This window comes from Syzygium oleosum, unplaced genomic scaffold (genome assembly GCF_021117445.2).
Source record: "Syzygium oleosum isolate NSW1041296 unplaced genomic scaffold, Sole_v2.1 Sole_v2.28, whole genome shotgun sequence".
NCBI lineage: Eukaryota > Viridiplantae > Streptophyta > Magnoliopsida > Myrtales > Myrtaceae > Syzygium > Syzygium oleosum.
Window position 1 is genome coordinate 2,219,966 of NW_026607512.1, and position 13,043 is coordinate 2,233,008.

Here is a 13,043-nt window from a genome sequence, read left to right on the forward strand (position 1 = left end):
GAATGTAAAGGCACAACATATTGAAAGAAAAATTTAAATTACCTGTGATTATACAATAAAAATGATAAATCCATATGTAATTTGTGGGAGAATTGTACTACATATGTGACACAACACCTATTTATAGGCAAAAATTACACGTCCGTAAGAAAAAAAAATACTTATTTATTTAATATTATATTTCTCAATAGTATTTTGGCATCTACATGTTTGAAAACCCTAACTAATTAACAAACTTTAAACCGAAAAAACAAAACAAATAAAGACGCAGAGTCTCCGAACAATCTGGACCCTCACGCTTTCACCTCACTCGCTTCGCTCGCCGGCCTCCCTCGGTCGCCTCGCTGCCTCGCCGCCTCGCCTCGCTACCCTCACCTTTCGCCTCGCTCGCCGGCCTCCCTCGGTCGTCTCGCCACCTGCCTCGCCGCCTGGCCTCGCCGCCTGCCTCGCAGCATCGCCTCGCCGCCTGGCCTCGCCGCATCGCCTCGCCGCCTGGCCTCGCCGCCTGGCCTCACCGCATCGCCTCGCCGCATCGTCTCGCCGCTTGCCTCGCCGCCTGGCCTTGCCGCATCACCTCGCCGTCTGGCCTCGCCGCCTGCCTCGTCGCCTGCCTCGCCGCCTGCCTCGCCGCCTGGCCTCGCCGCTTGCCTCGCCGCCTGGCCTCGCCACATCGCCTCGCCGCCTCGCCTCGCCGCCTCGCCTCGCCTGTTGTTCGGTTCGCTCTGACTGCTAGGGTTCTCTCTCTCCCCCTTTCTCTCCTGCTAGTCCAGCCATTGTGATCCCGAGGCCAGCCATTGTCTCGAACATTTTCAAGAGATCTCGACGCAGGGAGAGCTTTTGGTCTGGGTCAGTATGATTTACCATTTCACTTTTGTCGTTTTGAATATTACATCTCCTGGTCTTCATCGTCCACGCTCGTCACTCGTGTCTTTGGTTTTGTCATGCTCTGTTTCGGATGGATTTAGAGGTTTCTTTTGCGTTCCGCTTGATTTTTCTCGTAATTTCTTGTGTTGAAGTTCGGTTTTGTGTGATTTTCGTTATATTGCAGTGTTTTTAACGCTCTTATGGTGTTCATTTTTCGCACCATGTGTCTTTCGCTATCTGTCTGATAACAAGTTTATTTCCTGCACAGTGGTTAAGCCAAACCATGACGAGTGCAGTTGTATCTGGCATCCTTAAACCTCTTTTGGAGAAACTAGCTTCATCGGCTGTTGAAGAACTTGAATTGGTATGTGGCGTCAAGGATGATCGAGAGAAGCTCAAGAACACGCTAGAGACGATCTAGAGGGTGCTCGCTGATGCTGAACAGAGGCAAACTAAAGATGAAGCCGTTAGCATTTGGCTGTCGAAGCTTAAAGACTTCTGCTATGATGCCGAGGACGTGCTGGACGATTTCGAAGCCAGGGCTTTGGAGAGGCGGGTGAGGTCTACCGAGCACTTGACCCTCAAAAGGAAAGTAAGCTACTTGTTCTCGTGGATATCTAATTTCATTTTCCAGTTTAAGATAGCACATAATATGAAAGAACTGAGAAAGAGACTTGATGGGATCAACGAAGAGAAAAGTCAGTTCAACTTGTCAGGGGATGTTCATGACAAGATTATAGTTCCATGGAGAGAAACCCATTCTTTTGTGACCCCTTTAGATATTATTGGCAGAAATGAAGAAAAGGAAATGATATTAGAGCTATTAAGAAGATCAAATGATGGTGGGGTTGGAATGATAGGAGTCATTTCGATTCTTGGAATGGGAGGTATTGGAAAGACAGTTCTTACTCAATTGGTGTACAATGACGATTGGGTAAACAGATATGTTGATCTCAAAGTTTGGTTATCCATGCCATTAGGATTCGAAACTGAGAACATAATAAGACGCATCCTCAAGTCTTTGGGTCACAAAAACAAAGATGATGGGCTGGAAATGCTGCAACATATCCTGAGAAGCATCATGTGGAACAAAAGGTGTCTGTTTGTAATGGACAATGTGTGGGAAGTGAGGCGGGAGGATTGGGTGGAATTTAGAAATTTGTTACGAGGTGCTTCCGAGGGTAGTAAAGTCATTGTGACTTCACGGAATATGTCGGTCGCCTCAATCATGGGTTCTGTCCGCCCGCTTAATTTGACCGGACTTTCGTGGAATGATTCTTTTACTTTGTTCGTGAAGTGTGCATTCGATCAAGAGCAAGAGAAGAATCACCCGGACCTTATGGAAATCGCCAATGCCATCGTGAAAAAGTGTTGGGGAAATCCTCTTGCAGTGAAGAGTTTGGGAAGCTTGTTGTATTCAAAATACAACAAAACCGACTGGGCATATGTAAGAGATAGTGAGATGTGGCAACTACAAACTGATATTTTACCTTCACTGAGAATAAGCTACGATCTAATGCCGTCATACTTGAAACAATGTTTCGCTTATTGCTCAATATTCCTGCAGAACTGCGTTATCAGCAGCAATGATCTGATCTCACTGTGGATCTCGAATGGGCTTATCTAGTCCAGAGGAGATAATTGGGAGCTGGAAGAGATTGGATGGCAGTACATGATGGAGCTGTGTTCAAGGTCCTTCTTTGAAGTTAGTGTGGAAACGTTTCCACCGCTGTCTATCAGAATGCACAATCTCGTTTACAAACTTGCCATTTCGGTGGCACGAACCGAATGGTCCATATTGCAAGTGGTCACAGCACAGGATATAACCCCGACGATTCGGCATGTATCTTTTGGACCCCCAGTTTGTTCTTCAAATAACGATATACGCGGCCAGTTGAGCAAACTCAGGCAAGTTCGTACCATCTCTTTAGATACTGGTACCATTTAGGGGTTATTTTCGGAGGCAAGCCTTTCACAACTCAAGCACTTGCGAGTGCTATGGACAAATCGGGGTTATTTTGACCGACTGCCTAGTTCCATTGGTGGTCTAAAGCAATTGAGGTTACTTAGTTTATTAAACAACTTTCATATCAAGAAACTCCCCGAATCGGTCTGCGAGCTTCGCAATCTGTATGAATTACGTCTTGCTGGGTGCATAGAACTCGAGGAATTGCCTGCAAACATCAAGAACATGGTCAGCCTCCGCACTTTGTCTATAACCACGCAACAGCAGCGTTTCCCGGAGAATGGAATAGGATGCTTGACCTCTCTGCGGTCACTATCCATACAAGACTGCATGTTTTTGGAGGCCTTGTTCGATGATATCAATTCGCTCATGTTTCTTCGTTCGTTGTTCATTGGATGTTGTCCGAAGTTGGCCTCCTTACCATAAGGCTTAAAAAAATTGATGGCATTGGAGGAACTCTCGATTTGCGACTGCATAAGCTTGAAGCTGCCCGAAAGTGAAAGTAATGAAGAACACTCCATGTTGATGCTTCGTTACTTGAGACTCGAGGAATTACCGGAACTAGTTTCTTTCCCCGGGTGGCTTGAAGGTTCTGCAAGTACACTGCAGATGATAACAATTGAGAATTGTCCCAACTTGAGTGCATTGCCCGAATGGCTGCAAAATAGTTCTTCTCTGAGATCACTGAAGATTGAAGACTGTCCCAGATTATCCTCTTTACCAGACGGCATTCACCGCATCGCCACATTGAGAGAGCTGCAGATAATTAATTGCGAGGGAATTGAGTAGGAGAACCTCTGTTGAAGGAGAAAATAGTTGCCGAGAGACAGATTACTTGCTTTTACTTACAGGTATGTATCGACTTTTAGTCCTCCCGTGGAACCTTTAACCTAAGTTCTTGGTTTGTTGTCTTTCATTTGCAGTGACATTATAGCTATGAACTGCTGCAGTTGCTTTTTCCCCCTTTTTGGAGTATGCTGGATGCTTTATATTCCTTCCTAATGCTGGCAAATTCTGAGATGCTTGCAGGAGAAGTTAAAAAAGATGGAGCTGCATAACTACTTGATTTGCATCCATGCATATTCCGGCCTAAGCATTCGAGCAAGCTCGGTAATGAGTTTTGTCTATTCACTAACTACGATCCGGGGATGCGATTGGGAGGATGGGAGCAACAGAAATAGATAATGCTTCTTTTGATGTGAATTTTATTTGTTAGTGTTGTTTTTCATGTCAAAAGGGATGTCATGGACTAACCAGTTTGCCTGGAGGCATGACCCTAAAATCAAGTGAGACATAGTATTTGCATTTTCTCTGCAAACTTAACCCTAGGTTGATGAATGGTACGACTTTTGCCTTAATGCTTGCATTTGGTTCATTCTTTGTTTCCGATTTTCTTGTTCTAAACCTCTTCTTTACATCGAGTGTGATCCAGACGATACACGGATGAGATCATCCTCCACATGTTGAAACTTAGACAAAGATCCAATTGATAGCTTGTCGATGGTTATGCCTCCAGACGTTGCTGTGGAGATGGTTGCAGTCTAGCAGAGGCTTTCTCTAATAGCGAGACTCCTGGTTGGTGATTCCATTGCTTTTTGTGGAAGGGATCTTACAGGCTATATCTTCCTTATTCTTCCCTGTTCTTGTTATATTTTAGCTGATCGCAATGACTTGTAGCTTTATTTGATGCTACGAGTTGCTGGACGTTTCCTTTGTCTTTATGATTTCATTTCCAAAAGATTTTGATGGTGCAACTTCTATCGAGATTTGGAACTTCTTGCTGTTCCTCAATTGCGCAGCATTATTTCGAACTTCCATTTAGCCTATCGTCCCCTGGCTTCAGAAAACTTACAGAGATCGCGGAGTATCATAGCAAGCACGCAAGCAGGCTAGTAGCCAAGAGATTGAAACTTGGAACTTGGTTGGGTGGAAAAGAACTATGCTTGATGGGAGTGACGGAGACCTCTGAGATAAAAATTGAAAACAAGAAACATTTCTATGAAAAGCTTGTTCCACCATGTAACTGCACAGATTAGGTCTTGCTGTCAATGGTACGAAACATTTTCTAATAGCGAGAATCCTGTTTCGCATCATACCCGATTGCTCTCAGTAAGATGGCGTGTGATTGAAGCAAGTACTCATCGATGGTGCAAACTGCCCATTCATTTTCGCCACCTTCTCTGGCAGATGATGTTAAGCTCATCATAATCAATCATAATCAATCTCATGGTTGTTCATTTCCAGGGACGGCTGCTCGGTTCTTGCAGTTAATGTCAAGCGAATGTGTGGTCCATGGTTTATTGATGCGTATAAGGCGCAATGGGATCAGAATTCGTTGTTAAAAAATGGAGCACCGAGTTCATCATCTGGATCTCTTTCGGCTTTTCCCACTTTCTACGTGTTCAATATATTATCATTTTTCGTGATTTTACCTTTCGTCTCATTTTGTGATTAACCGAATGAAAATGTGTCCTTGAATTTTCCGATAATTTAAGATTCATAAGGGATTGAAGACTGAGATTACAAAATTATTTGGAGTCTTTGCTGTTCCACCTTTGGCTTTATCTTATAAAAGCAAATCATGATTTTATTGAGAACAATTTAAAACTTCAAAAAAGAAAATGATGTGTGTTATATATATGTATCTCTACATGAATATATTTAAGTATTTCGAATCAAATAAAATTTAAATTACGAGACTCGTAAATTTGAAGACAGCAAAAAATTGTTCACCCAATTTTCACTTAAGAATTTAGAAAATGCAGAACAATAAATTAAGAAAAAAGGAAATTAAGAGGAGTGCGCCTTCTATGGATATTAGTGTTGCAGCTACTTGACCCCGCCCGCGGTCCTCGCATCACCATCCCTTTCCCAGCCATGGAAGAACTCGCAAATCACAACGCCGACGTCGACAACGCCAACGACGACGAAGCACCGATGCTCAGCTCTAAAGCCCTCGTGGCTCCCCAGGAATTCCACTGCAAGCAGAACCAGTCACCGGCGGACCAGCCGGAGGTGGCTCTGGTGACGGAGGATTGGAGGCTGAGCCAGTTCTGCTACGATTGCGGGACGGCCGAGACCGTGGCCAATGAGGTCCTCGCTCTCTGTTCGGGCACTCGCTTTCGTGTGGCTTGCATCGCTTGCCCCAGGCTTTATGCTTATCTCAAAGTGCGTCATTTTTTTGTTCCATCGGCTTTTCCGTGGTTGAGCAAATCTTTTTTTTTTTATGATAAGCGTACTAAAAATTTTAAAATTTATCACGAAAGTATAATCGAGTTTTAAAACTTTCAGAAAGTGTAACAAAGTTCTAAAATTTATTACGAAAGTACAATTGAGTACCAAAACTTTCAAAATGTGCGATCAACAATAGAACTTGATTGGACCAATTTTACAAATTTTAGGACTTGATTACTTTTTGAAAGTTTTTAGGATTCCATTGCACTTTCGCGATAAGCACTTTCGCGATAAGTTTTAGGATTTAATTGTATTTTTTTTGAAAGTTTTAGGACTCCATTACACTTTCATGACAAGTTTTATGATTTGTCACAAGTGTGCAATTTTAGAGTTTTTTGTGATAAAAAATTTAATTTGAGATAAATTTGTCATAGATTATCAGTTTAGTATTTTTCGTAGTATTAACCCTTTTATATAATGTAAGTAGTAGGTGGGTTTGTGGTGTCTTGTCAACTATCAAATGGGAAGATAATTTTGTAAAATGTGCGAACAATCGATATGTGTTGCGTTATGCCATTTGTTGTAGTACAAGTAATATATTTCGTGTGCCTGTCAAACGTATGATTTAGGCCAGCTTTAACGTCTGAGAGAAGATCCGGGCATAATGAGAATATTTATAGTAGCGCTCTTATCAACTATTGGTGGAATGTGTTTACTCTTTTCATCAACACTCGTTTCTCAGATTATGAAGTGCGCATGTCATTGGCTTGTCATTATGTGAAAGGTCTTTGAAGTTACTTATTTGTGGTATCATCTCAGAGAATTGATCCCAGTGTCTCCGTGCAACTGCTCGAGTGCGACAAACGTTTTGAACAATACGAAAGTGACTTCCCGTTTTATGACTACAACCAACCGGGAGAGTTGCCAACTGAAATGAAGCATGCTTACCAAGTTATAGTTGCAGATCCTCCGTACCTGGTAAGGGCCTAAGCATTTGACCAAGCTCGGGAATGAGTTTCGTCAATTCACTAACTACGATCCAAGGATGCGATTGGGAGGATGGGAGCAAGAGAAATAGATAACGCTTCTTTTGACGTGAACTTTCTTTGTTAGTGTTGTTTTTCATGTCAAAAACCTCACAATTTGCTGCCCCCCCCCACACACACACACACACACACACACACACACACACACACACACATATATATATACTACTCTACATCCTTAACTTTTAAAACCCTCAATTGGTATCTTAGGCTACCCTAGAAGCGTAATTACCCTTCCTCCAACGAACAAAATCCAAGATGGGTCGAAAAATATGATAAGGTAATTTTTGGAAGAAAAGTAACAATTTCTGATATCCGTCGGAGACTCTTGGGTTTTTCATGTCTCTTTATTATGCTGATTAGTAGAATTCTTGTTTATCCTTCAGTATGTTTCTTTTAGCTAAAGGTTCCCTTTAAGTGTTCGAAGTATTCCTCTTTCTTTTTTTTTTGTCGAAGAAGTATTCCTCTTCACTCAGTGACTTCTAGTTTCGTTTGTTTGGCCTAAATTTGTTAGATTTTATGTTTTCAAATCTAATAGGATCATTTCATTTTATTTTGGGAAAATTCCAAATAAAGGTATGAAGTGTCATCATTTTCTCAAATAAGGGCATGGAGTGGCAATGACAGTTTCAAATAAGAGCTTGACCTTGCCGGCTGGTCAAGGACATTTTCGTCCAAAAACAATTTTAACCTAAATTTTAGTTAAATTAAATTAAAAATTGAGAAAACTAAAAGTTTTTAAAAAAGAAAAAAAAAATAGGCGAGGAGGTTGCCCCAGCCCTATTGCCTGTGGTCGCCGCCCCATCGCCGTTGGGGCGTCAGCGATGGCCAGCGGGGTCACTGGCGCCTCGGCGAGGGCCAACGACCCTTGTGAGAATCGGGATAAGGCCACAACCCTCTCTTAGGTCTGAGCGAGGGTTGTTGACCATCGCCGATGCCCAACCAGCGATCGGCGGCCACAAAGGAAGGGCCTGGGGTTTTTATTTATTTGTGTGTGTGTGTGTTTTTAAGTTTTAGCCGTTTCTTTCTTTTTTGAGTTTATCTATTTTATGGAAAAAAGAAAAAAAGGAAAAAAAATCATAAAAATAAAGGACAAAAATGCCATTGACTAGCCGGTGAGGTTAGGCCCTTCTTTAAGATTGACATGGCCACTTCAGGCCCTTATTTGAAATAAGGTCCACTTCAACGATAGTTGCCCTTTAAACCTTTATTTGGAAATTTTCCTTTTATTTTCAAAACACTGACGAGAGTTGTTGTGGAATCTATATCTAAAGCATGTTCAGGCTCTTATTTGAGAAAATAATGGCACTTCAAACCTTTATTTGAAAATTTTCCTTTTATTTTTAAAACACTGACGAGAGTTACCGTGGAATCTGTAAAGCATGCTTTCCAAAATGTGGAAGCATAAACACTATGATTGAGTTTTTCGATTTTAACATTATTTTGACAATTCCATTTGTTGCTCTTTAGGTGAATGACCTCTCACTGAATGATTACATTGCTGTCCAACCTGCCAAGCACGCCACATAAGTTCCCCACACTGCTGGTAGGTACTCAGTCAAGCTCTTCAGGAAAGCTGAATGTCCAATTGTGGAGAGGCTCACAAACTTCTCCCTGATGATGCCCGGGAGAAACAATGGGAAGATATTGATGGCTGTCAGAATTGTGAAACATGCCATGGAAATCATTCACCTGCTCACAGATCAAAACCCAATCCAAGTTATTGTTGACGCTGTCATCAACAGGTGCGTATCAAGGAAGTGTCTAACTAATATTGCTTGTCCAAGGTTGTTAAGAGTGCTGCTCACTCACTCCTAGTGGGTCAACATAGTTTTGTTGGATTAGTTGGAAAGGCTTGATATTAATGAGAAAAAGTAGCTTACAAATTGAAAGTCGCACTATCGTTGTATTATCCTAGTTTCACTTATATAAATTATGTTCTCTGATTGCAGTGGTCCTCAGGAAGATGCTACTCGTATTGGGTCAGCTGGTGTTGTGAGGTGTCAGGCTGTTGATATCTCCCCCTTGCGACGTGTGAATCAGGCAATCTATCTGCTGATGACTGGTGCTAGGGAGTCAGCTTTCAGGAACATCAAGACAATCGCCGAGTGTCTGGCTGATGAACTTCTTAATGCTGCTAAGGGTTCATCCAACAGGTAACCGATGCCCAATTTTTTTGTCTTCCTCACGAGGCTGACCCTTTTGCTGTTAAACTTTCTGCTTATAATTATTTTACTTTGGTCATGTGCACTTTTTCTAAGTTAATTCTTCCGCAGCTATGCCATCAAGAAGAAAGACGAGATAGAGAGAGTTGCCAAGTCCAACCGTTGAGTTGAATTGCAAAGTCTCGAAGTGCGAGTAGTAGCTTTTGTTTTCATTATGGTTGTCTTTTCGGAACAATGTCACTGGATATGCCTTTGCTTATGAAATTTTGAATTGAATTATTCCAATGTTATGAAGATTAAAGAGGATGGTGATGCTTTATGTTTTCAGCTGCATTTATTGGAGTCATCCTATTGGTGTTGGCGTTTTGTATGCATTGTGTTTTTGCATGCTTTCGCTTCTTGATGGGTTGCGCCCCTCTTCAAAATGCATTTCAAGTTCACAGTTTCGTCGGCATCTCATCTTTTATCTCTCGGCAGCAACAAACACTCCTCTACTTGTTTATTTTCTCCTTCGAAGTTGGCTCAAGCTGGTTGCGGCGGATTCACTTGACTATTCCGTGTATCATCTTGGCGGAGTGCTGAATAATTTGCAAGGTTTACGCCGGAGATTCCTCCATTCCATGACGTTCCGAATCTCATAACGAGAGATAGGACTGAGCCTTCGAACTTCAAGGGGTGGTTCGCATTTCTACCAAGCGAAAGAGGTGGAGCTCGGATTTTCATCTTCATTTTACTCTGGTTTTGGAATCCATCTATTGGGATGGAATTGAAATTAACTTAGTTGAATTTAGATATCGAAAACAATGGCTTTGGTTCATGGAACCTATCAATATGTACCTGAACTATAAATGGTATGGTCTGCTCTGCCCGATTTCATCTGTAACATCCCGGGTCTATACTGTATAATATTCTCCGCTTTGGGCGCATTGACCCTCACGGCCTTAAAACGTGTTGCACAGATATAGAACCCCAAATCTTATAAGCTAGTCCAGAACTCCCCCTTAGGCCTAGGCGATGTGGGACAAGAGAGGCTCCCCCTCCCTTCCCTGCGCACGTCCAACGACCGAGGTGTGGACGCACCGCCATCCCTCCTCCCCGCGCACCACCGCCTGGGCTGTCACACTCTCTATCCCTTACGAGCATAGCGCCCTCGCTGTGGCCCCACACGCGATCGGGAGTCGGCTCTATTTTGGGGCGACCAAGCTGGGGCTTTTGTAATAGTCTGAACGGGCTTTCTTTTGACTATAAGTTTGTTATAATCAGAGTTTTTTTTTTTTTGGTCTGAGTTATAATCAGAGTTTGTTGGAGAGAATTACGGCGCGATCAAGTTTCACGATCAAGTTCCTCATTGCAGATAATTTTGAATATCCGCTTCGGTTGTGAGTTTTGTTAGCGCGTAGGAGTCTTTTTGTTAGCGTTTAAGCTTACTATAGCCGTTTCGTAGTTATCGTAGTATTTTACTTGATTTTGACGTTGATTCTCGTTTAATTGTTAGGATTGCGAGATCGTCGACTCGTTTAGCTGCGTGTTGTTGCTTTCGGGTATTCCCAGGTGAGTGATACTATCTCTTCTTTGGTTTTGTAAAAATCAGGTCTCGAAGAAATTATGATTCGATATAGATATATATATATATATATATATATATATATATATATTGAACTTAAAAAAACATTTTGTTGTATAAATCGGGATCGAGCATTTACTACTTTTTAGTATTTAAGAATGATTTGGGAATCGTTTTTGGAAATATATTATGAAAGAATTCATATGTGTATCGTGTTACGAACTAGTTTATGAATTGAGTTCGGAAATAATTCAAGAAATGCTCCACGAAATGTATTTCTGGTGGATGAGCTGTGTTGTGAGAAAGTTATTTGTTTGGTTGGTGGAATGTATTCTGGAATGGATTTCTGATATTGGATTATGATTATTTGATGCTCAACATGACTGTGAACTCGGGTAGGGGTTTTGGGGTATGCATACTGGTTTAGGATATTCTTCTGGGCCAAACCACCAGTTTTGTAGGTGGAGACCTTGTCAAGGGGGGAATCTTGGTCGCCTTGTCACCAGGCTTTGTGTCATGACCATGGTAGTAATTGAGCAATAGATTAGTCAATGGAATGAACCATTGACATGGTTTTTATAGAGATTGATCAATGGACTTGACCATTGATAGTTTGAGTTGTGATGGTGGATTTAAATGTGTATTTGTGTCTTGTACAAAGCTTTGATGAAATGAAACAACTCTTATGTGATTTTATATGTATTTTAAACCTTAAGTTTAGCTTTTGAAGTTTTGGTATTGCTTTGTACACATGATAGTGATTGCTCGATCTACTTAAAAGATATGTACTATTCATTGGGCTGTAGTTGCTCATCCCTCTCTTTCCCAATCTTTTCAAGTTCCTCGGCTAACTGCCATTAGTACGAAAGTGCTATCGCGGGGACTTTTGGGAGTTAGATTTTGGGTATGATTTTTGGGAGTTGTATGTAAGGTTATTGATAGTTCGTCGGGTTGGCTGAGTTCTTGATGTACATGTTCTTTTGGTGGATTATAAAAACTCTGATGTTATAACCAATCTGTTGGTTTATATAATATATATGTGGTTTGAGATATATATATATATATATATATATATATATATATATATATATAGGTTGTTGATAGCAGGTTGTTGGTTATTGTTGAGGCTGCGTCTTTCGTGTGGAAAGACGGCCGTATCATCCCCATTTTCTAGTTGTTTTCGAGGTGTGACATCATTTTCCAGTCCCACGAGGTCCACGATCGTAAGGGCATCTACGGGAGAATGCATCAAGTATATGGCGATTCGAACTCGAGCTTTGAACAGAAGGGAACAACCCCTTTTGATTGATTAGATTGATGATGATATTTAATTAAATCTTTTCCACTTTCCACGTTATGCACATAGCTTTGGTAAAAGAATTTGTGATATTTATGTACCACAATAGAAATTAAATAATTTTTTTAAAAAAAGAGAGAGGAGAAAATAAGGCTGCAATGCAAGGCTTGGCACCATACCGTATCAAGGCTGGAATTTTCCGACGTTCGTAATATTGAGTTCATTTGTCCTAAGTAGGCCGGCAAATGGGTGGGTCGGGCCAGTTTGGGTCGGATTGAAATTTGTTAGACCTAAATTGACCCATATAACCCATACTGCAATGCAATTTTAGCAACCCATACCCAACCTGACCAAAACCCTAGCTACTCAAACCATATTACTAAAACGCATACACAATTAAACCAATTTATGAAAATGCATACCCATCTATTTTATCCACTTTAACCTCTTCATTTGAATATGTTGTTTGGATAAAGTTTTATGTCAAATTGAAAAGGTAAATTAATAAATAAAAAAATATGCTAGTAATAAAATAAAGCTCGTAAAAAAAAATAAAGAACGAAACATATTACTTTATTTGCTCAAGTCAATTTTAATTATTTTTTCCGCTTATAACTTAAACATATAATAAGTGGAAGTAATATATATTTTTTCAAAAAACAAATCTAGTGATCTCGTGTATATGTGCTGCAACAATTACACATTTAGCGACCTACGACAGTTCAAAGATTGTGCAACACAATCTTTATGTAGATAGCCTTGGTGTAATGATGCGCACGGTGACATTTCTAGCATGCTATGATCTTATGTAGAGTAGATCCATGTCCAACATTGATGCTGAATCTAAATAAACACTTTGTCATTAATTATGCAACAAGGACTTGGCCATGAAGAGACTCAAACATCATGTCTATTAACTGGGACCTGCAGGAAGATTATTAGTTGAGCTGATGTTCTTCCAGCGACA

The 13,043-nt window shown here is 41.0% G+C and overlaps 3 protein-coding genes across 7 annotated transcripts; all 3 read left to right on the top strand.

Moving 5' to 3' along the window:
* The first annotated feature begins 626 nt into the window (after positions 1 to 626).
* On the top strand, positions 627 to 4,216 carry LOC115675268 (putative disease resistance protein RGA4). 5 transcript variants are annotated; one of them, XR_008814628.1, is made up of 3 exons: positions 627 to 846; positions 1,133 to 3,681; positions 3,754 to 4,216. XR_008814628.1 is itself a non-coding variant. In XM_056303589.1 (2 exons), the coding sequence occupies exon 2, from the start codon at positions 1,517 to 1,519 to the stop codon at positions 2,489 to 2,491; it is 975 nt and encodes a 324-aa protein (XP_056159564.1). In that variant the 5' UTR covers positions 627 to 846; positions 1,133 to 1,516; the 3' UTR covers positions 2,492 to 4,216. The 5 variants fall into 5 exon arrangements, 2 of the variants coding, with proteins under 2 accessions (XP_056159564.1, XP_056159565.1); XR_008814627.1 differs by having other exon boundaries at positions 3,781 to 4,216; XR_008814629.1 differs by having other exon boundaries at positions 3,860 to 4,216.
* Positions 4,217 to 5,547: 1,331 nt separating this feature from the next.
* LOC130135132 (uncharacterized) lies at positions 5,548 to 6,994 on the top strand. Its single transcript, XM_056303543.1, has 2 exons — positions 5,548 to 5,998; positions 6,824 to 6,994. The coding sequence occupies exons 1-2, from the start codon at positions 5,708 to 5,710 to the stop codon at positions 6,992 to 6,994; spliced, it is 462 nt and encodes a 153-aa protein (XP_056159518.1). The 5' UTR covers positions 5,548 to 5,707.
* Positions 6,995 to 8,521: 1,527 nt separating this feature from the next.
* On the top strand, positions 8,522 to 9,529 carry LOC115675321 (40S ribosomal protein S5-like). Its single transcript, XM_030597925.2, has 3 exons — positions 8,522 to 8,795; positions 9,003 to 9,206; positions 9,327 to 9,529. The coding sequence occupies exons 1-3, from the start codon at positions 8,668 to 8,670 to the stop codon at positions 9,379 to 9,381; spliced, it is 387 nt and encodes a 128-aa protein (XP_030453785.1). The 5' UTR covers positions 8,522 to 8,667; the 3' UTR covers positions 9,382 to 9,529.
* The last annotated feature ends 3,514 nt before the right edge of the window (positions 9,530 to 13,043 follow it).